Genomic DNA, 24,598 nt, shown 5'->3' on the forward strand with positions numbered 1-24,598 from the left:
CTTGGGGACTGTCTCCCCCGACTTTTCCAACGCCCCAAGTGGGATCTCTACAGATGGTGGTTCCTCTTGGGCGCGACTCTTGTCTAGTTGCATGGCTGATATCATTTTAAACCCGTTGGGCTGACGAATCTCTGCTTGCACTACCGTGGGGAAAGATCCGGTAACTGCTAGACAATTGGCTGAGGGCATTGGAATGACTTGATGTTCAAGGAGGAACTCCATCCCCAGTACTACATCAAAGTCGTCCATCTTTACAACCACAAAGTCTACGGGGCCTTTCCATTCTCCCAACTTTATCGTCGTTCGCTTCACCAACCCGACGATGGGTAGAGCAATGGAATTCACGGCCTTCATCTTTCCTAAATCCCTCTCCCAACGAAGCTTTAGACGTCTTGCTTCCGTCTCAGTTATGAAGTTGTAGGTTGCACTAGAATCAACCATTGTGCTCTTAGTCTTCTTTTGGTTGATCCAGGTGTCAACATACAGTAAGCCCCCTTTTGTTGGTACGTGTCTCTCCCCTGACTTTTTCTGGAGAGTTGACATGTACTTTATGGCCCCTATTCGAGTCCTTTCGCCCCCATCTATCTGGCCCATTTCATCCTCAGCTTGATTTGACTTATCGTCTGAATCTGCGATTAAAGAGGCCTAAAACGCATGAAAGTTAACTTTATTCGGGCATTCTCTTGCCAAATGGGGCCCCTGACATATGAAACAACTGAGGGGACGCTTGGTTGGGCTTCGATCATTCGGCCTTCGCCATGTATTTTCGGCGGTTGACTGGTAAGGTTTGCGGTCCTTACCAGAACGTTTGTCTCCCCCGATAGCTTTGGGAGAGCTTGGGCGACTATTCCTATTCCTCCCAGGTGAGGAACTTTGGTGACGTTTCACATCTTGAGAGTCACCGATCAAATCAAACAATCGTTCGGCTGCTGCATATGCTGATGTGAGGTCTTGGACCCTTTGTTCATACAACTTGGCCCTTGCCCACGGCTTCAGTCCTTCGACAAAACAGAATACTTTGTCTTTTTCTGACATGTCGCGAATGTCTAACATCAATCCTGCAAACTGTTTCACGTACTCTCGAATCTCGCCGGTGTGTCTTAGATCGCGCAACTTCTGCCGAGCAAGGATTTCCACATTCTCGGGGAAGAATTGCGAGCGGAGTTCTCTCTTCAGGGCGTCCCAAGTATCTATTGTGCAACGCCCTTCCTATATGTCCACGTACCGGGACCTCCACCACAACTTGGCATCTTCAGACAGATGCATCGTTGCCAATGTCACTTTGGCTTCCTCGGTGACGGTGTTTGTAGCCTTGATGTACTGTTCAAGGTCGAAAATATAATTCTCTAAAGCCTTTGCATCTCTTGCCCCACAGAAGGGCTTTGGTTCCGGGATCTTTACTTTGCTAACCGAAATTGCTCCTCCAGCTGGAGCTTGGTTCGCCATTGCTCGCATCGTGAGATTCAGCTTTGCGTTCACGTCTGCGATCTCATTCCTAACGACATCGAGGGTGACTCTAAAATCCTCCGACATGCCGTTTATCATCTCTAGTAGTGTCTTCTGAGAGCTATCTAGCTCGCTGACACGTTCTTCCATGTGGGTAGCAAAACCTGATGAGCTGTCTCCACGCTCGTAGTTAACAGTTCTTCTAACATTTGTGTTCTCCTTTAGGGTGTCAACTCTTGCCAACAACTCTTGTATCGGCAACCCTTCGACACGGCCAGCTACCGCATCTATCATATTAGTTTTCTCAGAAATTTCATCGAGACGAGACTCCAAGTAGCGGATGGAGTCGGGAACTTCGATTAGGTAGAGCATCTGTTCCTCTAGCTCTACAAGTCTGTGTCTCTGGGCCTTGCCCGATGGATTCGATGATGACATGTTTCGGTCTTATCGTCAATTAGCCAATTTGGCTCTGATACCACTTGTCACAATCGTAACTTCTCAACACGATTGTGCGGCACTTGTTTAGCTCAATCAACAAGTCAGCCGTTTGAAATTCGGAATCCGCGGACAAACTCGCGGTATGATGTAGCCTCCCTCCTCGTTCTTGAGAAAATGTTTTTATAAAACGGGAAAGAGAAATTAAATAGTTGAAAACATCATAAAGAAAGCATTGAAGATTGTCAATTGCAAAGAAAATAGCTTAACTTGCAAAGAGTGCGACAAGGCTTGGGCGGGGGTCGGACTAGTTATGTACCCCTATAGTACATATTGAGATTTTTGGTCATGGCACGCTTGCATATGAAGAAGCCGAAATGTCACACTGTGACTCGACGACACCTAAATGAAAGAATTAACCTAAACTACTTTCAAAACATAAAGATAAAGTGATTTAGGGGTATTCGGGCATACGGCCATCGGTAAATAATACCTTGGACGATTATGCCCTTGACACACGGCATCGGGAATAAGGTGTTTTTAAATTAATTTGGCCTATTCCTGACGCCGTGTGACCGGCACATGTTTGATGCATCGGGAAAAAGTGTATTCCCAATGCCTCTCCCAAAGCCATGTTCATAACGTTGGGAATACACTTATTTCCGATGTTCTTTATGTCGACGTCTTTGTTGGCGTCGGGAAACCTCCATTTTCTTCTTGTGATATTCCTTTTCTATCTCCACCTTTCTCTCTACCATATTCACGAAAACCCCTTCCAAAAACCCCAACCTCAATCTTCTCCATCTCTACCGACCGGCCACATCAACGGCGACCTACGATTGATTTGATCGGTGACCCACGACCACGAAAAAGCCCTTTTTTCCACCGACCACGCATCCACTGTTTCAAACGGCCACAAATTGATGTTTCGGACAGCGACACACAACCGTTTCTACCAGAAATCCACGATCACGAAAAAGTTTCTTTCCTATTAGCTGACGACCTACCATATTTCAAGTTTTCTTTCTCTTCAACCTCAAGCTATGTTCAAGTTTTTTCTCCTTTTACTTCTCCTTTTGAAACTACTTTCACTAGTTTTTATATTCATAAAAGATGGTTTATTGAACTAATTATAACTATTGTGGTTTGATGAAAGTTGTGTTTAGATAATAATTCAATATCTTACATGTTTGTTTTTATTGATTATATATTACTTGATAACCCATTAAGTATTGATGCAATATGATGTTTACCCATGGTGTTTGGAGGTTAGGTTGTGCCTTTTGAGGTGTTTCGAAGCGTTGTCTAGTAAAAGTTGCAGTCTCGACAAGCTTTAGGTAAGTGTTTTCATTGGCAAGAGATTGGTTGATTATTTTTTGATTAAAAAAGATTTTAGATATTATTTTTCTGGTTAGAAGAATAATTTCTTTCATAGGCTTGGGGTTTTTGGATTTTGGTCCTTGTGTGTTTGGGTTGTCCATGTATTATCTCGATATCCTTTTCTTATTTCTTGTGGTATACAATCTTTTTTCTTCATTTATCGATGGAATCTCTGTGTTGCAATTGGTAAACTTATTGATTTTGCTTGTTTGAAAATTATACATTGCTTGTAGGTTTTGAGCTTTGGTTGATATTAGTGTCCTTTCAAATGAAAGGACTAGACTTGATAAGAGTGAAATTTATCATAGTTGTAGCAGATATGTATGACTTGTTACAGATATCCAAATTTGGATGAATTTTATCGTTAAAGCAAATGAAAGTTTGAACTTGGCGCTTTAAAGTTCAAGGAAATCCATGTAGTAACATTAGGGTGTGGTAACATTAGAGTAAATTGGGTAATCTTGAAAATATTTATGATTATTAGGATTAGAATTAGTTTACTTTTGGCTTTTTTAATAATTAGAGAGCATTTTATTGATTTTGGAAAGAATTCTCATTTCGGTCATCTAAGGCTATGTTGGTATGTTGTTTTCAACCTTTAAGTCTTATCACTTCCCATGAACTATTGAATTGGATCAAATAATATCTCGTATTAGTATTCAGTGATGTTTACATTATTGTTACTGAATAAGCCTCAATTGTCAACTTTGGCGATAAGAGAATGAAAGCATTCTTTTCCTTTGGTGTTTTTACCTATATATAATTTGCTTGTTTTGTTTTTGTTGGAGGGCTTTAAATCTTTGTTATTGCCCCTTTTCCAAAGTTATGGTAGTTTTCTTGATTTTGAGTCATTTTGCAAAAAATAAGTGTTCAAAGGTTTTACTGAGGAATGGCACGGGTAACTAGAATTTGTGAGGAACATTATGATTTTATTTTGTTTTTCTCCTTTCTGAGAACAATTGAAATTCTTACATGCTTGACACTCTCAGAAGTTTTTGTTCTGATCTTTTTATGAAAGAAATGCCTAAGTTATCCAGAAAAGAGGAAGAAAGCAGAAGGTACTGAAGTCTTGCATCAGTAGCTTAAATTTGAACATTTTAACTGCAACTTTTTGGGATTCATGGAAAGAGTTGTAGATTCGAGAAAAATGTTTTTTAATATCATGATTGCAACTTTTCGGATTCATATATTGAAAATATAACTAAAAGCAACCACTTAATGGGATAGTATCACTCAGTTTGTTTTCCTATTCTCCTTTGGCTCCATTGGATGTTTGTTTCTATCTTCTCCTTTTCGATTACTTTACACATATTTTTTTGTTTATTCCAGATGAGAACAGTTTGGCACGATATGATTGGTCTCCATTGTCCAATTTTTGGCGTCAATCGTGAGGTATTTATTCATCAATTGAGTTCTATTGTATGTGTTGTCCATCTTTCCACTCTGCTTTTGATTTAATCAACTGATCCATTTAAATTTTTAGGTTTTAGTTCCTATACCCAAACCGGTCGGCTACACAGGAGCTGATCCCTGTAAAATGTGTGAGAATCTTGTACTGAACATTGTGCTGAATTATTTTAAATGTACATTAACTCAATTATAAGTGTTTGTATATCATAATCTTATAACCTGTGTCTGCTGATCAACGCTATCTTTTGTCTTATGTTGAACTTTTTACTATGATTATGAAATTGGCCAGTGGAGACCGGTTCCTCTAGACAGAGAATAATGGTATGGACGGTCCAATCAATTTACTAGTTGTTGAGGATATTCATATTGTACTGTCGTTTCAATTATTGTATTTTCATTTCTTTTAGTCTTATCGTTTATGTTGTATGAAGAATTTTGTTGCTTCTCTTTTACCTCTTAACACACACACACACACTCAGACACATTTTTAGTATAATAATTCATGCGGCATAAAACTATTTGTATTATGCAATATTTCCTAACCCTTGTTATCTATCTTGAGTTTATATTGTTTTCTTAAGTTTTTAAATATCTATCGCATTGCATTTACTATGTTGAAATCGAGGAGTTTGACTCTCACGATCAGAGAGTGGGTGACGTGTAAGGATTATGCTAAATGCACACAATTTCCTTATTTTACCTTCATTTTTATTTTGTTTCTATTTTAACGACATGATTCTTAGACTTAAGAGTTAAAGTTCTTAGTTTTAATACTATTCTCATTTTGTTTGTAGATTTTAAAGAGTTGAAGATAACAACAATCATTGAGACTTTGAGTTTGGAGTTATCTAAGAGTTCTTTTAATTGGGTAACTCTCTCCCTTGTTTCTTCATTGATTAGTTATGATTTAATGGGTCTGGTAGTGATTTAGTATGCTACAAGATGAATACATATCTGTTCTAAGTTTGCTCTAATTGATTGCTTATTTTTAACTTGACGTTGTTATATTTTTGTTTAGGTTGTGGAATCCAAGTTTGTATTTGAAGCCAAGTTCATACAAGGTCATTGAGTTTCAAGCTTCTTTAATTAAGTTTGTGTTTCTTGAACTAAAATTGTAATGACCAACTATATGTATGTTGAATATATACGCAATTTGTTAGTTCTTTGATTGAAAGTTGGGTTGATTCAAGAAACTTAAATAGTTCAATTGACGGAAAGCTTAAATTCTTGCTTACGTGTTGTTTGAGTTGATCATATTGTATATCATTGTTGGATTGCAAAATAGATGCAATATAATTATATTTGACATTTTATAACAGGTTTATATAATAAATTGGATACTATTTTTATATAATAAATATTTAAAAAAAAACATTGGTTTTTAAAAAAAACATAGGAATTTTTAGTGGTGCACTTCAATACGTCGCAAAAGATGTTTGTAACGGTCCCAAATTAACCTTTAGCGACAACATTATTTGTCACTGCAATACGTCACGGTAAAAAATAAACAGTTACATAATAAATGTTAATAAAAGTAAGCTTTTAGTAACGCAGAAACGTCACTAAAAGTATATCTTTTGCGGCGCGTAATTGTTGCGTCGCTAAAACTTTTAACGATTCGAATTCAACGACAGTCATAGTGACGAATGGCTCTGCGTCGCTAATACTTCTAGCGACATGTTTTTGCATTTTATTGATGTTTTTGTTGCGCCACTAAAAACACAATTTCTTGTAGTGAGGTAAGAAAGAGTTTGGCTTTCCAAGAGGATAAGGTTTGCGTCTTGGGGGAATATCTAGTTTGGAGTTGATCGTCAAGCTTACTTGTCGAGTTTGGATTTAGTTGCATGGTGTGACAAGTCGGTAAGATAACACATGTAAAGGGGTAACTCAAAACTAGCAGATAAAGTAAAAATAACCGGTCTAAAGGATTAGTATAAATAGAGGTGGAGGCCCTAAGTGAAGTGTTGTTATTTGAAGATTTTGCCAAAAATGTGCAATGAGTTGAATTGTGTTGAGGAAGTACTAGGCGAGGAGAGGCGTTCGATCGAGAAAGAAGAGGATCGGACATTTGTGTGAGTGACCTTAAACTAAACACTCCTATGTGGATGACTAGTAAACTAAACATTTTGTAATGTTTTCTTAATACATTTGAGTCTGAGTTATGTATAATGTGTTTTGTATCTCTCTGTGTTATTATTGTTGTTTGGAAAGAGAAAACTATTGCTTTCTATGTGCTGATTGTGATGGATGCATGCAAACTTTAGTTTTATTCATATCAAATGAGCAATGATTATGTGGTGTGCACTTAATGTAAATGTCGTTGTGTGGGCAACCGGTACAACAAGAAATGAATCAGGAAACTTCCCAGATGTTGTGGATGGAGTGAACATCACAGTAGCTCAGTCACAAGATACTGGCGAGAGTGAATCACAGTACGCTTGGAGGGAGAGAGCAGGGATTCAGATTCTTGGTAGAAAGGAATAAGAGAAGCTAATATGAGATTTCTGTGATTTATGAAATGAGGCATTGGAAGACGTGTTTGGGAAATGAAAATGAATTTGTGCTTGACTTGTATTCCTAGCACTACTAGAAAACTGGCAATACTTGACGCTTTTAGTTTTGAAATTCTTGACAGTTTTTATTAAAATTGTCAAGTAACATGAAAAAATGTCAAGAATAAGAAATAGGGAAAAAATGCATAATTTATTAATTTTTGTTTTAAATACTTACACATTAAGGGCCCGTTTGGGGTTAGGGTTGGGACTGTGGGCTTAGGTTAGCCCAACCCTAACCCCCGTTTGGGCCGAAGGTTAAGGTAATGCATGGCCGGAGAAGGTAATGTTTCCTTAACCCGTTTTCGTCTGCCGCTTCCTACGCCGATTCACGTCTTCTTCCTTTTCGTTAATTCAGTTTCGTCGTTTCCCTCAATCCGTCTTTCATTTCCGCGTTGAAATCGTGTTCAATCTTCTCCTCAACACTTCTTCATCGAAAATATTTTCGTTTTTCTCTTCTTTCTGTCATCTCCCTCAAGGAATCGACTTCGTGTTGTTTCGTTTCGTCTTCTCCCTCAACGAATCGATGGTTTCTGTTCGTTGTGTGTTCTCCGCTCCATATCGTTTTGTTTCGTCTTCATCCTCTAATCCATTTCCTTCGTTTTGTTTCGTCTTCTCCATTTGTTTCATCTCCCTCAAGGAATCGACTGCGTGTTGTTTTCTTTCGTCTTCTCCCTCAACGAATCGAGGGTTTCTGTTCGTTCTGTGTTCTCCGCTCCATTTCGTTTTGTTTCGTCTTCATCTTTTAATCCATTTCGTTCGTTTTGTCGTCTTCTCCCTCAACTATCCTAACCCACACTTTCTGTTTCGTCTTCATCCTTTAATCCATTCCGCCGTTGCGTTTTCACGATGAAAACCGATTTCGTTACGCCGAATCTCTCTCTGCATCTCTCTCATCCGCCTCTCTCACTCCCGAAAGGATTTCTGTGTTTGTTGAAGCCGACCGTTTAACGTCGTTGGCTTCAAACACGATTTCCTTTTGGAAACTAGGCTTTTGACTCCTTCTTTACTCCTTGCCGCTCGCGGTTCCATTATGCGGCCGGGTGTTTCGCTTGGCATTTGGTGATTCCTTCACTGATAAGACAGAAACTTCACTCTGCCATTGGATGCCGATGGAGCTTGGTAGGGAGGTATTGGAGTTTTGAATCCAACTTTTTTTTTAAGTCGATGATGAGTTCCAATTTTGAATTGAAACTGATTTTTTTTGTAATGTATGTATTTCTTTGCATTCTGTTTTGTTTTCTGTCTTATTTGTTTACATTTTGCGGCCATGTGTTCTGTATTATTGCGGCCATGTCTTCTGTGTTATTGCTTTGCCTTTGGCGGCCATATCTTCTGAATTATTGCGCCCATGTCTTCTGTGTTATTGCTTTACCTTCTCCGGCCATGTGTTTTGTATTATTGCGCCCATGTCTTTTGTGTTATTGCTTTACCTTCTCCGGCCATGTGTTCTGTATTGTTGTGATGTCTTCTCTCTGTTATTGCTTTACCTTTTTCGGCCATGTGTTCTGTATTGTTGTCATGTCTTCTCTGTTATTGCTTTAGCTTTTCCGGCCATGTGTTACAATTCTTCTATTCTTTTCTTACAAATTTTGTTACAATTCTTCTATCTTGTATTCTTTTCTTACATATTATTTTCTTACAAATTTTGTTACAATTCTTCTATTCTTATCTCTCTGTATTGTTACATTCTTCTATTATTTTCATAGTGTATTGGTCTTTCTGTATACCTTCCAGTGTTGTCTCTTCCATCTGTTTTTATTGTATGGTTTTGACATACTACTTTCTTACAAATTTTGTTACAATTCTTCTATTCTTATCTCTCTGTATTGTTACATTCTTATATTATTTTCATACTGTATTGGTCTTCCTTTCTGTATACCTTCCAGTGTTGTCTCTTCCATCTGTTTTTATTGTATGGTTTTGGTATAGCTTTCAGTATATAGGCTTTGACTCTTTGGACTTTGCTATGCTTTATGCCAGTTGTAGCAGAGAGATTCCCTGTCTTTTATTGATAGATAGAGTGCAGTCCATTACTTTGGTCTTTATTTTTTGGTTTAGCTTCATTAAAGTCCTCTCAACTTGCCCCATCTTTCCCCTATATATAACCGCGTTTCCTTTTTTCATTCACTGCATTCTTGTCTCTCTTTGTATCCTCTCTCTGGTTCTAACTTATCTTTTGTAAGTTATCTTTTTCTTTTTCTCTGTTTGCTGATTCTTCATTTGTGTTAGCATATATGTTTTAATTTTCCTTTTCCTATATGTTTCTGTTCTCCTTTTCGTATATGTTTATGTTCTCCTTTTCTTTTAGGTTGCTGTCCTCATTTTCTGTTATGTTTTTGTGATCTTTTTCCTATACCTTTCTGTCCTCCTTTATTTTTTTTTATCTGTTAACTATGATGGAATTTCATTCATTATTTTGAATGGAATCAAAATTATGAGGCTATAAATTTAAAAATAAACTTCTTGTTTCGGTTTCCCCATTCAATGTTCATTTCGGGTAAGATTTGTCGTCATAAAAGGTATGTATATGTAATATTTTTTTTTCATATCTTCTATATCGAGTGTTATGTACAAATATTAACCATCTTGTTTGTGTTATGTAGAACGTCGCGATTCACGAGTTTACTATTTGAAGAGGTACTATTGTAATGGCCGTTTGTAGGCTTTTTATACTGTATTTTTTTTTTTTGGTTTTGTATAATTTTATAATGTACATTTTGTTTCGGTTTATAATATGTATATAGAAAATTTTGTTTAATTTTGTTAAATATTGTATCTTATTAACTTCCTCTTTTTTAACTATTGTTTTTTGTATATAGTAAGAACAATTTGCATTTACAAAATATGCAATTAATTAACAACATTTTCTATTTAACAAAAATTGAATTAATTGTCCAATTAAATATTAACAACAATTCGTATTAACTATCAAACTAATTAACAACAATTTGTAATTTAAAAAATATAAAATCTTTCTACTACCTAATAAGTACATTTAACAATGTTTTTTATAAGTAGAAAGTTTTAACTTTATTACCAATAATTTTTAGTAATATAAATAATTTTAGTAATGTTATCGATTTTTGAAAACAAGTGTTTAATTCGATAAAAATATGATAATAAATTTTCATATCAAAAACTTTTTTACTAATACTGTTTTTCAATATGATAATAAATTTGCATATCAATTTTTTAGTAATAGTGTTTTTCAATATGATCATAAATTTGCATATCAACAACCCTTCCCTAATAGTGTTTTTTGAATATCATCATAAATTTGCATATGAACAACTTTTTACTAATAGTGTTTTTTTCAATATAATCACAAATTTTGATACTAATTAAATTATATTAAAGGAATACACATTTCATAAACTTGGAAAATATGTCTTTAAGTACTATTGTTCGGTTTTTTTAAATACTATCGTCTCGAGTACGTACGTTATGTATCATGGAAATAGTTAATTACATGCCTTCCATTTTCAACTTCTTTAATTTTATGTATCATTTTCAATGTTCTAGTCACTCATAATCTACTTTCTTTGTTCTATGTTTATGGTTTTAGTAAATAGGGATATTATTAAGTTTATGGATCTTTTCACAATATATATCGATATTGTTCTAATTCACTTAGTACATGTTTTTTTAGGAAACTTTACATACATTGTAATGGATGAACAAACACTTATTGGAGTCCTAACTGCATTCACGTTGGCCCAACGTCAGATTTTACTAACGTTGGAGCTATTAATGAACAACAATAAGCGTCTCCCACATACACCGCCCGATACACGCCATAGAATTAGGGAGCTTGCTTACTTTCGCATGATACACGAGTCAGATCTTGTGTGTCGGTAGAGCACGCAGATGGATAGGCGAACATTTGCAATTCTATGCCATTTACTTAGAAATGTGGCTGGTCTTTCGTCGACTGAGATTGTCGATGTTGAGGAAATAGTAGCAATGTTCTTGCACGTCCTTGCTCATGACGTGAAGAACCGCGTCATCGAACAGGAATTTGTACGGTCCGGTGAGACAGTATCTCGACATTTTAACATGGTATTGTTGGCTGTTCTTCGAATGTACGAGGAGTTGATAAAGAGACCTGTTCCGGTAACAAGTAACTGCAATGATCAACGTTGAAAGTGTTTCGAGGTGGGCATCATAGAAGTTCACTATATTTGACCTTTACGTACGTCGCACTTATTTCAACCTGCAGAATTGCCTTGGCACGTTAGACAGGACGTACATAAATGTCAACATCCCCGCAGGAGATCGGCCTACATTCAGAATGCGTAAGGGAGAAATTGCCACAAAAGTTCTGGGGTGTGTGACACGAAAGGGGATTTCATTTATGTCCTCGCCGGTTGGAAAGGATCTGCAGCAGACTCGCGGATCCTACGTGATGTCCTTTCACGAGAAAATGGACTACAAGTGCCAAAGGGTATATCTTCTTTATAATAAAACACCGCCGCTTCCTACTTACCTATTTAAAGGTCATAAACGAACCATTTAATAACATGATATTATTATCTGTGCGATGCGGGATATCCAAACGCGGAGGGGTTTCTCGTCCCGTACAGAGGCCAGCGGTACCATTTGCAAGAGTGGCGTGGTGCTGCAAATGCGCCAACATATGCAAAGGAGTACTTCAACATGAAGCACTCCTCGACAAGGAATGTTATTGAGCGCGTGTTCGGTGTTCTCAAGGGTCGTTGGGCCATTTTTCGTGGAAAGTCGTTCTATCTCCTGCAAGTCCAGTGTCGCACTATACTAGCATGTGCCTTGCTTCACAATTTGATCAACAGAGAAATGACATATTGCGAGGACGTTGACGACGAGGACGAGGGAGACTCCACGTACACGACGACCACCGCTTCAGAAGACATTTAGTACATTGAGACAACAAACGAGTGGTCTCAGTGGCGCGATGACCTAGCCGAATTGATGTTCACCGATTGGCAGTTGCGTAACACTTAGCTAAGACAATTTTACATTACAAGTTTTCGATTGTAAGGTTGAAATTCTATCATGTATAAAATGTACTGTAAAAAGTAATATGAGGTGTTACATATGAAATGTATGCGTGCCATGAATTTGTATCATGCCTTTTTTTTTACTGTTAAATTGTGAAATTATTTACGTACTCCATGTATTTTTTCTAATTTCTCATTCTTAGTATGTCAACCTCAAATCGTGCCCCGAGACATGTCTGGACGAAAGAGGAGGAGGGCACTCTTGTGGAATGTTTAATGGAGTTGGTGTCAATGGGGGGATGGAAATCAGATAATGGTACGTTCCGCCCAGGTTACCTTGCGTAGTTGGTACGCATGATGGCAGAGAAACTACCTAGATGTCAGGTCCGAGCAACAACTGTAATTGATTGTAGAATTAAGACACTGAAGCGAACATTCCAGGCCATTGCCGAAATGCGAGGCCCAGCGTGCAGTGGCTTTAGGTGGAACGATGAAGAGAAATGTATCATTGTGGAGAAGGAATTATTTGATAATTGGGTTAGGGTAAGGAAAATAATTTAAACGTCACACAACGTTCACAATGTACATTTACTTAACAATTTTTCAATCAGTACTCATACGTGATATTTTTTTTGCTCGCAGTCGCATCCTGCAGCGAAGGGACTCCTGAACAAACCATTCCCATATTACGACGAACTTACATATGTCTTCGATCGCAATAGGGCGACCGGTCGGTTCGCTGAGACATTCGCGGACGTCGGGTCTAACGAGCCTGGTGGCGGATATGTCAGATTTGATATGGGGGATGGAAACGAGGAGTTCCCGCCCGTGTACAGCCAGGGGATTGACCTCTTGCAGGACGATGTACGTGCATCCCGACCTTCTCGCGCTTCAGAGGGTAGGACCGGATCGAGTGGATCCAAGAGGAAGAGGGGAAGTCAGTGAGACTTCGATGTTGAAGCGATACATCTGGCGCTCGACCAAACAAACGAGCAACTCAGGCAGATTGCGGAGTGGCCTGCACGCAACCTTGTAAATGACAACCATGTGTGCACGGAATTCTTCCGCATATTGCGTGAGATGCCAGAACTTACGAGTTTGGATAGGGCGTTATTGCAAAGGCATCTTTTGTCTCGTATGGACGACGTTCGGGGTTTCGTACTCATGCCTGAGGATGAGAGGGAGGGATTTTGTAGAGTCCTCCTATGAGACATAGAGAGAGAGTTTATGTTTCTACGGACTTGGGTTGCTTATTAATTTCTTACATTTTTTTGTCTATGATGTTGATTATTTATGCATTTCCTATTGTAAAGAACTTATTTTCGTCCTTGCTAATGTTTATTTTAAATTAAGGAAAATAGTCACAATTTCCCAAAAGCGTTATAAAGGCTATTTATATAGGTTTAAAATAGGAGAACATCGCTATCGCCGATTAGAAATATTCAATAATTTTTTTGTCTTTCTAAAAATTGAATTGTAATAAATTTCTCACAATATGTTCAGAAATTAATTTTAATTTGGACAATTGTATGTACTAATTTAATAACATTACACATAGAACAAATTATTTGCAATAAGACGGATTCGAGGGTTTCGTAAAAAAGTATGCAATAATTTTTTTTATCATATTTACAATCTAATTTAAAAAATATTATACCACATAAAAAAAGTTATTAACACAACCCATTTAACAATTTCCCCAAATAAAATTTTTCATAAAATTCACATAAACCTACCCACCGAACCCTTCCCCCAAACACATTTTATCATAAAATTCTCATAAAACTACCCACCTAACCCTCCCCCAAACACATTTTATCATAAAATCCCCATTAAACTACCCACCTAACCCTTCCCCCAAACACATTTTATCATAAAATCCCCATTAAACTACCCACCTAACCCTTCCCCCAAACACATTTTATCATAAAATCTCCATTAACTCTTCCCACCTAATCCTTCCTCCAAACACATATTATCATAAAACTACATTTTTAAACCCTTCCCCAAACAAGGGTTATGATAAAACTAGGTTTAACTTAACACTAGTTTTATCTTAACACTAACCCTTCCCTAAATCAAACCCTTTCCTCAAACGCACCCTAAAAGTGTCAAAATTAATTTTAATTACTTGACATTTTTTAAATGTCAAGTAATATATATTTTTCATAATTTTTAAAAAGCAAACTTTTCCCTCTTTTTATTTTCCCAAATTTTCCTTTTTCCCCCCCAATTTCTAAAAAAAACCCTCACTTTTTTTCTCAATATTTTCCTTCTTCCCCGATTTTCTTCTTCTAGATTTTCTCCAAACTCACGTAGCTCCAGTCATTCATTCGTGCACTACCACCGAAGCTTCAATCAGCCGTTTGGACGCCACATTCGAGCTTAAGTCCATTCTGTTCGCTCCAAAGGTGCGTCAATCGTGCGCTCCAATCGTCTGCTTCACGTTATCGTTTAGAGATCGGAGACACATCAATCTTTTTTTCTCTTTTTTTCTCTTTTTATCTCTTTTTATCTCACTTTTTGCTGCATCCGTAGGAATCTACTTGGGTTAGTTCCTTTTTTTCCTCTGTTTTAACACATTGAATTAGATTTAAAATAAGATTTCTAATTTTGATTTTTTGAATTAATATAATTGAACCACCTCGCGACAACTGGTTTCCTTTGGAGGTTGTGGTTCAGGTGTGGATAACGGTGGCATAAGTACCCAAGACGAATGTGTAGCAACTATTGACGATGTTTCAGTAGTTAGCAGCAACATTTCTCTTCTTTTTGTCGAACCCCGACATTGACCCTCACTTAGTTTGGCTTCAAATCGAATTACCATAGTTCATAAAGTTCTGATCTGCAAGTTCGGACACTTTCAAACACGACCAACTAAGATCGGAGCCCTTCAATGGTAGGATTCAATGGGTAACTTAGCTCTAATTTGCTTTCGAAATGGATTTAGGTGTTTGAATTAGACTATAAGTCATTGGAGTTCTTCTATTGTTATGTTTGGGTCAATTTCGAATTTTGGATTAAGTCCTTGGATTTGAATATCCCTCTTTAACAGTCTTTCAATTATGATTAAGGTTTTTAAATTGTTTGATTTTTGTTTTCCATGAAAATGATCCAAAAGTAGAAGATGAAGGCAATTAGTAAACTTGAGGAATGTTTCTAAATTATTTATTAGGAATAGTAGAGTGTGTATTGTACATTTTTTATGGCCTTTTAGTTTCAGTTTTGGGTACTTAAGAATCATAAATGTGTTTGTTATATTTTAGGATCCATTGAAATGTTTGAAAATAAGATTGTCTGAGATCACAAGTTTAGGTGTTGGTGTAGATTATAGTTAGGAAATAATTAGAAGTAACTTTGATCAAGGAAGCGTAAATATTTGTGGAATTTTTTGAACAAAGTACCCACGATTTTTCTCTATTTGCGTCAAATTTCAAGCTGATTGTGCTAATGTTAATGGCTACCGTTGGTTTGGCTTTGCTGATCTTTGTCAATTGTAGCCATTTTGGAAACATTTTTTAATGTCTCCTTGCCATATTTGTGTATTTATTTTTATTAAAATTTACTTTCTTATCTTAATAAATGTTGACTTTTACTTTGCAACTTCGGAACTGTATTGGATCTACTGTAACTGCTATGGGACCTGAGAAGATACTTACTCTTATTCCCATATCCATTAATCCTGGCAACTCAACTGTGTAGAACATGTGGTTGATACCAGTTCTACATAGTCATGTTGTTGGAGCATCACTTGGATATTATCTAGAATATATTGTGCCCCTTGCAAAATCTTTTCAGGACGAGAGTTGTAAAGGTGATTTTTTAGTCCATATTTGGTTGATTTTGAATTTTATGGTTATGTAAGGTTGGGGGAGAGGATAATGTATTTTACCTTCAGCATATATTCTCTTCTAGGTAAATATTTTGGGTTTGTTATTGAATTCCATTTAACGTCTCCAATATCTCACAGTTAAGAAGATTACGTTGTGTAAAAATCAACGGACATGTGCTCGTAATTTGTGGAAATTACTACCTGCTTTTTGCTGCCATCCTACTGGTATGCACCGAAGAATTGGAATGCTTTCTGAACTTTTAATTACACTTCTTAAAGAAGACTCCTTTATGCATGAAGATATTGCTGCTGCCTTACAGGTCACATAATAATGTTGATTTTGGTGCTATTATATATTGTACTATTTTTTCCCTTTCCATTTCATTTTAATATTTTTATAAAGTTATGCCAATCCAAGAACAACTCATTGGATAAGGCACAAACTACTGTCCTAATAGTCATTTTCTCTTTAAACCTTTGTGTTTCTCGCTTTGTTATTGGGTTCTTACGTGTATGTTGTTAACGACACCCTTGGCTAGGAATGATTGTATTAACTTTAATATTTTGGGTTTCATAATAGATTAATACAAGGACCTCATACAATCAACTCGAGTTGGATGAAGTGTGAATGGAGCTTGCTTATTTTTTGGGTGCCCACATGTAATTATGGTGATAGCTAAGTTCTTTTAAGTTAGATAGACAAGTTTTGTTGATATTGGATATAGTTGAACTAGTTTTATTGATACTGGATATAGTTGAACTAGTTTTGTTGATACTAGATAAAGGTAAAAGACAAGTTTTGATATGGTACACCTTTAGGCTACACATATATTTTGTTTATATATTGACATTAATGAAAAGTTTAGGCTATTGTTAGATGCTTAGGCTACACATATATATTGTAATTAACTATGTAATCACCAACTTATATATGGTTCATTTGATATATATATATGCAATTTCTTTGATGTGTAGCCTGAGTTGATTTCTATTTTTCAATTGATGTGTATTTTAATATTGTTGGACTTCAAAACAGGTGAATGATAAAGTATATGGATATTTTAAAATATATAATTTTTTATTTGAACAAACCTTATATACTTGATACCTATAAACTGTCAAGTATAATTTCACTTGACGTGTAAAAACTGTAAAAAATAAGATCCCCTTATTCTTGACACTGGATTAGTTGACACATGAAAACTGTCAAGTATAATTATATACTTGACGCTTTTTCAATGTCAAGTATAATTATACTTGGCAATTATAAACTGTCAAGTAAACCTCCCTTATTCTTGACACTAGATTAGTTGAAACAGTGTCAAGTAAACCAATACTTGACAGTTAAAAAGCGTGAAGTAAACCCAGTTTTGTAGTAGTGTAGAAAGGTTTTCCAAAATCTTTACTAAGTATTTTGACTTACGTGTTTAAGTTTTCCTTCCCCAAGTGTTGAGGCGGCCAAGTAAGGAAAGGTAAGATGGATTGTGACGTTGGAAAGCTTATCAAGTTATTCGTCCCGGACGGTTTAGAGTTATTATGTGTAGGGAGGGTTGCATCTTAGTTTTGTGTGTGGGATGTGTCTTGTCTTCGAGATGGATGCTAGGCGATCAAGGAGAAGAATAAGAAAGGGGTTCTTATACTCTTGAACACCTTGATGCGAAGAGTACTAGGTTTTATTTTTATGTCTTACGAGAAAAGAGATGTAATTGTAAAATATTGGATCAAACAATAAAAGCAAAGTTGTGTTTTCTATTTTCGTTGTATTGGGTTGTGTATCTCTGTCGTGCTTATCGCTTAGTTGCTAAAGAGTTTAAGCATTAAAGGCTAGGCGATTAAGCTAAGTTGGCTGTTTAAGTGTTTTTCGTTGCATTGAGTTGTAAAGATCTCTTGAGTTCAAAGTGGAGCTATGCGTTGGGGATTTGCAAGAGAAGTTCCGCTTACTAGGCGTTCTACTCATTATCTTTCGGAGAGGTACGTGTTGGGTGTGTAGGTGGCACGCCTCCTTTTGGTCGCATGAAGTAGCATGTGGGGCAGGGCGTGACAAAATTGACCTAGGGAATGATAGAAACATAGAAATAGTTAATGTAATAATTCAATTATACAAAATTTGATTAAAACTCAAGATTAATCCAATTTGTATGAATATTGCAAGAACAATTTTTTCTTCTTCTCAACTTTCTTTTTTCTTCACAACTCTTTTTTCTTTAATTTTTTCCTTTTCTTCTCAACTCTTTTTTAATATGTAAAACGTAATAAGATGGAAATAAGACAAAGATATAAAGAACGATGGATGAAAAGACAAGATGAAATTAAAAACTAGAATTAAAAGTTTTCAAGAAAGAAAGAAAGAATAAATCCTAGAGTGGGCCACAAAGATGTAACCTATGCTCTGATACCAAATGATAAGACAATCCTAAACCTTAATCCAAAAATTCAAGTTATTAACTAACGTAGCAAGAACCTTTGAAATAAGAAACTAATACCTTCTTATACTAATTTAAATCAACCAAGAGAAAGTTAGGATTAGATTACCTCTTAGTTAGAGGATCTAGAAGCAAGATTTGGAAATGTCACTCATTGTTAGGATTAGACTACCTCTTGTTCTAAATTGAGTTACTCCACAATCAAACTTGATCTAGTTTAGATTGAATGATTCACATGCATTCTATCACAAAAATTTCAAAAATTTAAGGTAAAGTCTCAATATGAGATTTCAAATAACATTCATCAAAAGTCTTCTTTTGCAAATGGAAGGATAAAGACCTTATATAGCCTTTTAAAGATTCTATCCTAATTAATCAAGATACCAAAAAGTCAAAATAACACATTAACTAATTAAGCTTTCTATCTTCCAACCACCATCTTTAATATTAACCTATTAATGATAGTTACCCTAACTTGTCATATTAAAACAAATGGAAATACAATAAAAATGTGATATTAACTAAATCATGAGATCTTCAATGTGTTGGGTTCATGGAGGCTTAATGTGTACCCAATAGTCCGCTTCAACTGAGGAAACATTAACATTCAATACTCAAAATGGTCCTTCATCTCTTGTATTAACATGTGGCATATGGAAATGAGGATGAACCATTCTTGTACATGTGCAGAATGAATGATTGGTTAATCTTTGATGTCTTCGACTGGTAATTGGTATTTATGGAACATCATGATTCTTATTAAACAATGTAGCTCATGTACTTTTCAATCGCAAATACTACGACGAATAACTCCTTTCTGTAGCTATGTAATTCTCATGAGCTTCATTCAAGGTTTTTCTCATGTAGTATATTGGGTGGATCACCTTATCTTTCTTTTGACCCAACATAGTCTCTGTCGCAACATCTCTGACATCACACATCAGTTCAAAAGGTTGCGACCAATCATGAGTGATGAGAATAGTTATTGAAGTCAAAACGTCTTTCAATGTTTGGAATGCTTGGTGGTACTTTTCATCAAAGATATAAGGTTTTTTGGCACTAAAAAGGTTGCTTAGCGGCTTGGCAATTTGGGAGAATCCTTTGATGAATCTTCTATAGAATTCGGCATGCCTTGAAAAGCTCCGCAATGATTTGATGTTAGAAGGCATTGGTAACTTGCTCACCATATCAATCTTTGTAAGGTCTACTTATAAGCTCGCATGGAAGATCTTGTGCTCAAGCACAATTCACTCTGTTACCATGAAGTGACACTTTTTTCAGTTCAATACAAGTCATGTCTCTTCGCATGTCTTTAACACAGCTTCCAAGCCATTCAGAAATTCATTGAACTGAGAAGTCATCCATAAAAATCTCAACTGATCTCTCCAGGCAGACTGAGAATATTTCCATCATACACCTTTGAAATGTCTCCAGTGCGTTACACAACCAAAATGACAGCAACGAAAAGTAAACGTGCCATAGCAACATGTAAACATGGTTTTATGCTGATCTTCTGGTGCAATTGTGATATGGTTATATCCAGAATAGCCATTTAGAAAGCAGTAGTACTTCTTTCCAGCAATCCTATCCAACATTTGGTCAATGAAAGGAGAGAAAAAGTGGCATTTCTTTGTCGGTGCATTCAGGTTATGGTAATCCATACATATCCTCCACCTTGTGACAGTTTGATAACTTGTAGAAATACAAGTTATTGTAACCTTTTATGTAAAATAAGAAAGCCTTATTGCATTGGACTAGAAGAAAACGCGGGAAAAAGTAAAAGTAGAAGATTTGGTTAACTCATGTTTTGCAAACTACAAAAAAACTATATCCTGTTTTATCACATTTTATATGTCTTATCGCAAGATTTTAGGCAAAAAGGAAGTATTGCCTTGTAATAGAACGTTAGGCGAGGAGATGCACTCAACCAATCGAGCGACAATTGTGAGGCCATAATCTGGAGAAAGAGAGTCATATTGAAAAAGAGCCTTACTAGGAAGTTATTTCATATAAGTATAAGCATGGGACATCCTGTGAGGAAGGATACGAGAGGAGAAAAGGCAACGTGAAGAGAAATTTTTTAGTCTAAAAGTCTATCGCGATAAGGTAAGCAATGCAATAAGAATAGCTAGCAAGGAAGAAACATGTGTTAGATGCTAAAAACTAGGCGTTTAGCATAGTAATGTGGGAGAAGTGCCTACACCTAAGAGAGTGTGGTGAAGAAGTAGGTGTCCTGCTAAGGTGACTAGGCAACTCGCTGTGGAAACTAAATGTTTGTTACTTCTCGAGAAGATAAATAGAGAGTGGGGAGATTAAAGAATTTAGATTTCCAAGAAGATAAGGTTGACGTCTCAAGGGAATGTTTAATCGCCGTTTATATTTAGCCTACATGTTGAGATTGGATTGGCTAAATGGCATGACGAATCAATAAGATGACACGTGTAAAGCGTGGAATTGACCCTTGGATATGAAAACTTTGATGAAGAGTTAGTTAGCTTGAATAGAGGTACATAAAACTTTGATGAAGGAACTAGTAGTAACCCTTTTGATGAAAGAACTAGTGGTAGCCACTTTCATGAAGAAGATGATATGTTTGGTATGCTGAATGATTTACAAGCTCCGATTGAACAGGAAGAGGAAACAAAGGAAGGTCATTTGAACTTTAGAGGATGAAATATCGAGGAATATTGGGGTAGATATAGAACAAGATACAACAAATATATTTAAGGACTTATTGAATGAAGCACGTAATGAGTTGTACCTTGGTTGTTCTGAATTTTCCTTCTTAAATTTTTTGGGTAAGTTGATGCACATCAAGGTTCTAAATAGTTGGAGTAATAAGTCCTTCGACATGTTGTTAGAATTCTTAAGAGTAGCGTTTCCAATGTGTTGTAGTACTATCCCTAGTTCATTTTATGAAGCCAAACAAAAACTTCGTAACTTGGTCTTGATATACGAGACTATTCATGCGTGTAAATATGACTGTGTATTGTACTGGAAAGAGTTTGGTGATTTACAACATTGTCCTACATGTGTCGAGGCTTGGTATGAGGCTAATCATAACAGAGGAAAAAAATTCTGCATAAGGTATTACGCCACTTTCTGTTGGTACCGAGATTACAATGCTTGTTTGTCTCGCAAGAAGGGTTCGTGACATGAGATGACATATGGGTAAACGTGTTGAAGTAGATGATGTGTTGAAACATCCAACTGATGTGGAGGGATGGAAGTACTTTAATTGTGAATTTTCTAATTTTCCTTCCGATCCACAGAATGTGTGTTTAGGGTTAACTTTATATGGGTTTAATCCATTTGGTCGTATAAGTATCTCATACAGTATGTATTCTGTTGTGTTAATTCCTTATAATTTGTCATCTTAGAAATGCATGAAGGAGGCAAATTTCTTTATGTCATTGCTCATACCCGGTCTTAGATCTTCTGGTAGGAAAATCGATGTGTATCTCCAATCATTGATTAAGGAACTAAAAGAGTTATAAAATTTCAGGGTGGGTACGGACGATTCTCTTACCAGACAGTTCTTTCAGTTACATGCAACCTTGTTGTGGACGATTAATGACTTCCTAGCGTATGGTGACCTATCATGGTAGAGTACGAAGTGGTACCAGGCATGTCCCATATGCATGGGTGATAGATCGTCGTTTGGGATACGAAGTAGAATATCCTTCATAGAGCATCGACGCTATCTTCCTAAGAACCACGTGTGGCGTAGAAGTAGGCTACACGATGGAAAGGTAGAGGTAGGCTCCTCCAATGGTGATGAATGGGCATGAAATACTGGAATAACTAGATCAATTGGAGTTTTCAGTTATGAGTAAACATCCTTCAATAAAAGATTAGAAAAGAAAGAGAGCTCTTAATTGGACAAAGAGAATATTTTTTTGAATTTTCTTACTGGTCAGACTACTGTTACGTTACAAACTTGACGTAATGCATATTAAGAAAAATGTTTGTGACAATTTGGTTGGTACCTTGTTGAATATCGAAAGAAAAATCAAGGATACCACGAATGCTCGATTGGACCTACAAGATCTAAAGACAAGAAAGGATTTACACATGATAGAAGTTGGTAACTGAATGGTCAAGCCACACGCGAGCTACACGTTGACTAGCACCGAGCGAGTTGAGTTTTGCAAGTTCCTAAAATTAGTTAAGTTTTTTGATGGGTTTGTTTCTAATATTTCACAATGTGAATGAAAGAAAGGAAAAAGTATCAGATCTCAAAATGTACGATTGTTATTTTTTATTACATCGATTACTACCTGTTGGTATTCAAACATTCTTATCGAAAAACGTGTACACTGTTATTATCGAACGATAAGTAAGTGATTTGGACAGATTGCAAACAAATATCATAATCATACTTTGTAAGTTGGAAAGAATATTTTTACCTACCTTCTTCAGTGTTATGGTACACCTTGCCATTCATTTACCATATAAAACTAAGGTTATTGGTTCGATTTCTTACGATTGGATGTATCTCATTGAAAGAAGTCTACGCACTTTGAAACAATATGTTCAGAACAAAGCATGTCTTGAGGATTCTATTACAAAAGCATATGTGATGAATGAATCAAGCGCCTTTTGTTTGCGTTACCTAAGTGGTATTGAGACTCGATTCACTAGAGATGAGCGAAATGATGATACCATTTTAGAAAGAGAAATTTCTCAACATAAGTATGAAATTTTAGAAATTAAAAAAAAAATCTCTCAAATGAAACAAAATGATAATTTAGAAGATTTAGATTTAGGAAAAGATTTTTTAAGCAATTAAAATCATGAAATTAATTGAATTTCGAGAATAAGTTTTCAAAAATGATATTGTTTAATTACACTAAAAATAGAAGATTTCAAAATTACCTTAAAAGCACTAATTGACTCAGGTGCAGATCAAAATTGTATTCAAGAAGGTTTAATTCCTACAAAATATTTTGAAAAAACTATAGAGGTTCTTACTAGAGCAAATGCAAAAAGATTAAATATCAAATTTAAACTTTAAAAAATACATGTTTGTAATAAAGAACATTGTTTCAAAACATCTTTTCTTTTAATTAAAGATCTTCGCCAAGAATTAATTCTTGAAACACCTTTTATTACTCAATTATATCTTATAACGATAACAGAAAAAGGATTAGTAACAAAAATATTTGGTGAATAATTGATTTTTGAATTTATCAGTACAATTTTACCTCGTAAACTTTTAGAAAATAATGTTTTGAAAAGTGAGCAAATAAAAAGAAAACAAAAACAAATTAGTTTTCTAAAAGAAGAAATTAATTACAAAAGGATTGAAGAAAATTTGAAAGAATTTTCAATACAAAATAGAATAAAAGAAATTCAATTAAAAATTGGAAAAGAAATTTATTCCAATTTACCAAATGCATTTTGGGAAAGAAAAAAACGCATAGTTGATCTTCTATATTCAAAAGAATTCAAAGAATCAGATATCCCAACAAAGGGTAGACCGATTCAAATGAATTCAGACTTGCTATCACATTGCAGGAAAAAATTCAAGACTTATTAGATAAAAACCTAATAAGACCTTCAAAAAGTCCATGGTCATGTGCCGCCTTTTATGTCAACAACGCTACCGAAAAGGAGCATGAAGTTCTAAGGTTAGTAATCAACTACAAACCTTTAAACAAAGTTTTGGAATGAATTAGATATCCAATTCCTAATAAATAATATTTACTCAAAAGAATTGCAAATGCTAAAATATTTTCAAAATTTGATATGAAATCTGGATTTTGGCAAATTCAAATTTATGAAAAAGATAAATATAAAGTTGCTTTTAATGTTCCGTTCGGACAATACGAATGGAATGTAATGCCTTTTGGGCTAAAAAATGCCCCATCAAAATTTCAAAAAATTATGAATGATATTTTTAATAATTGTAAGATTTTACAATTGTTTATATTGATGATGTTTTGGTTTTTTCTCCAAGCATAGAAAAATATTTTAAGCATATCAATATTTTTATAGATATTATAAAAAGAAATGGTTTGGTAGTCTCTTTACAAAAAGTCAAATTATTTGAAACAAAAATAAGATTTTTGAGTTTTGAAATCCATCTAGGAAAAATTAAGGTCATTCAGAGATCAATTGAGTTTGCTTCAAATTTTC

General features: G+C 35.6%; 1 protein-coding gene across 5 annotated transcripts; it reads left to right on the top strand.

Annotated features, from left to right (window-relative positions):
- Window positions 1-14,440: 14,440 nt before the first annotated feature.
- LOC127148800 (uncharacterized) lies at window positions 14,441-17,002 on the top strand. 5 transcript variants are annotated; one of them, XR_007819929.1, is made up of 4 exons: window positions 14,444-14,613; window positions 14,885-15,101; window positions 15,854-16,016; window positions 16,173-17,002. XR_007819929.1 is itself a non-coding variant. In XM_051083120.1 (3 exons), exons 1-3 carry the CDS (start codon window positions 15,908-15,910, stop codon window positions 16,660-16,662), a joined length of 339 nt encoding a protein of 112 aa, XP_050939077.1. In that variant the 5' UTR covers window positions 14,441-15,907; the 3' UTR covers window positions 16,663-17,002. The 5 variants fall into 5 exon arrangements, 1 of the variants encoding a protein (XP_050939077.1); XR_007819931.1 differs by having other exon boundaries at window positions 14,441-14,752; window positions 14,885-16,016; XM_051083120.1 differs by having other exon boundaries at window positions 14,441-16,016; window positions 16,173-16,354; window positions 16,615-17,002.
- Window positions 17,003-24,598: the final 7,596 nt, after the last annotated feature.

Source organism: Cucumis melo, chromosome 4 (genome assembly GCF_025177605.1).
Source record: "Cucumis melo cultivar AY chromosome 4, USDA_Cmelo_AY_1.0, whole genome shotgun sequence".
Classification (NCBI taxonomy): Eukaryota; Viridiplantae; Streptophyta; class Magnoliopsida; order Cucurbitales; family Cucurbitaceae; genus Cucumis; species Cucumis melo.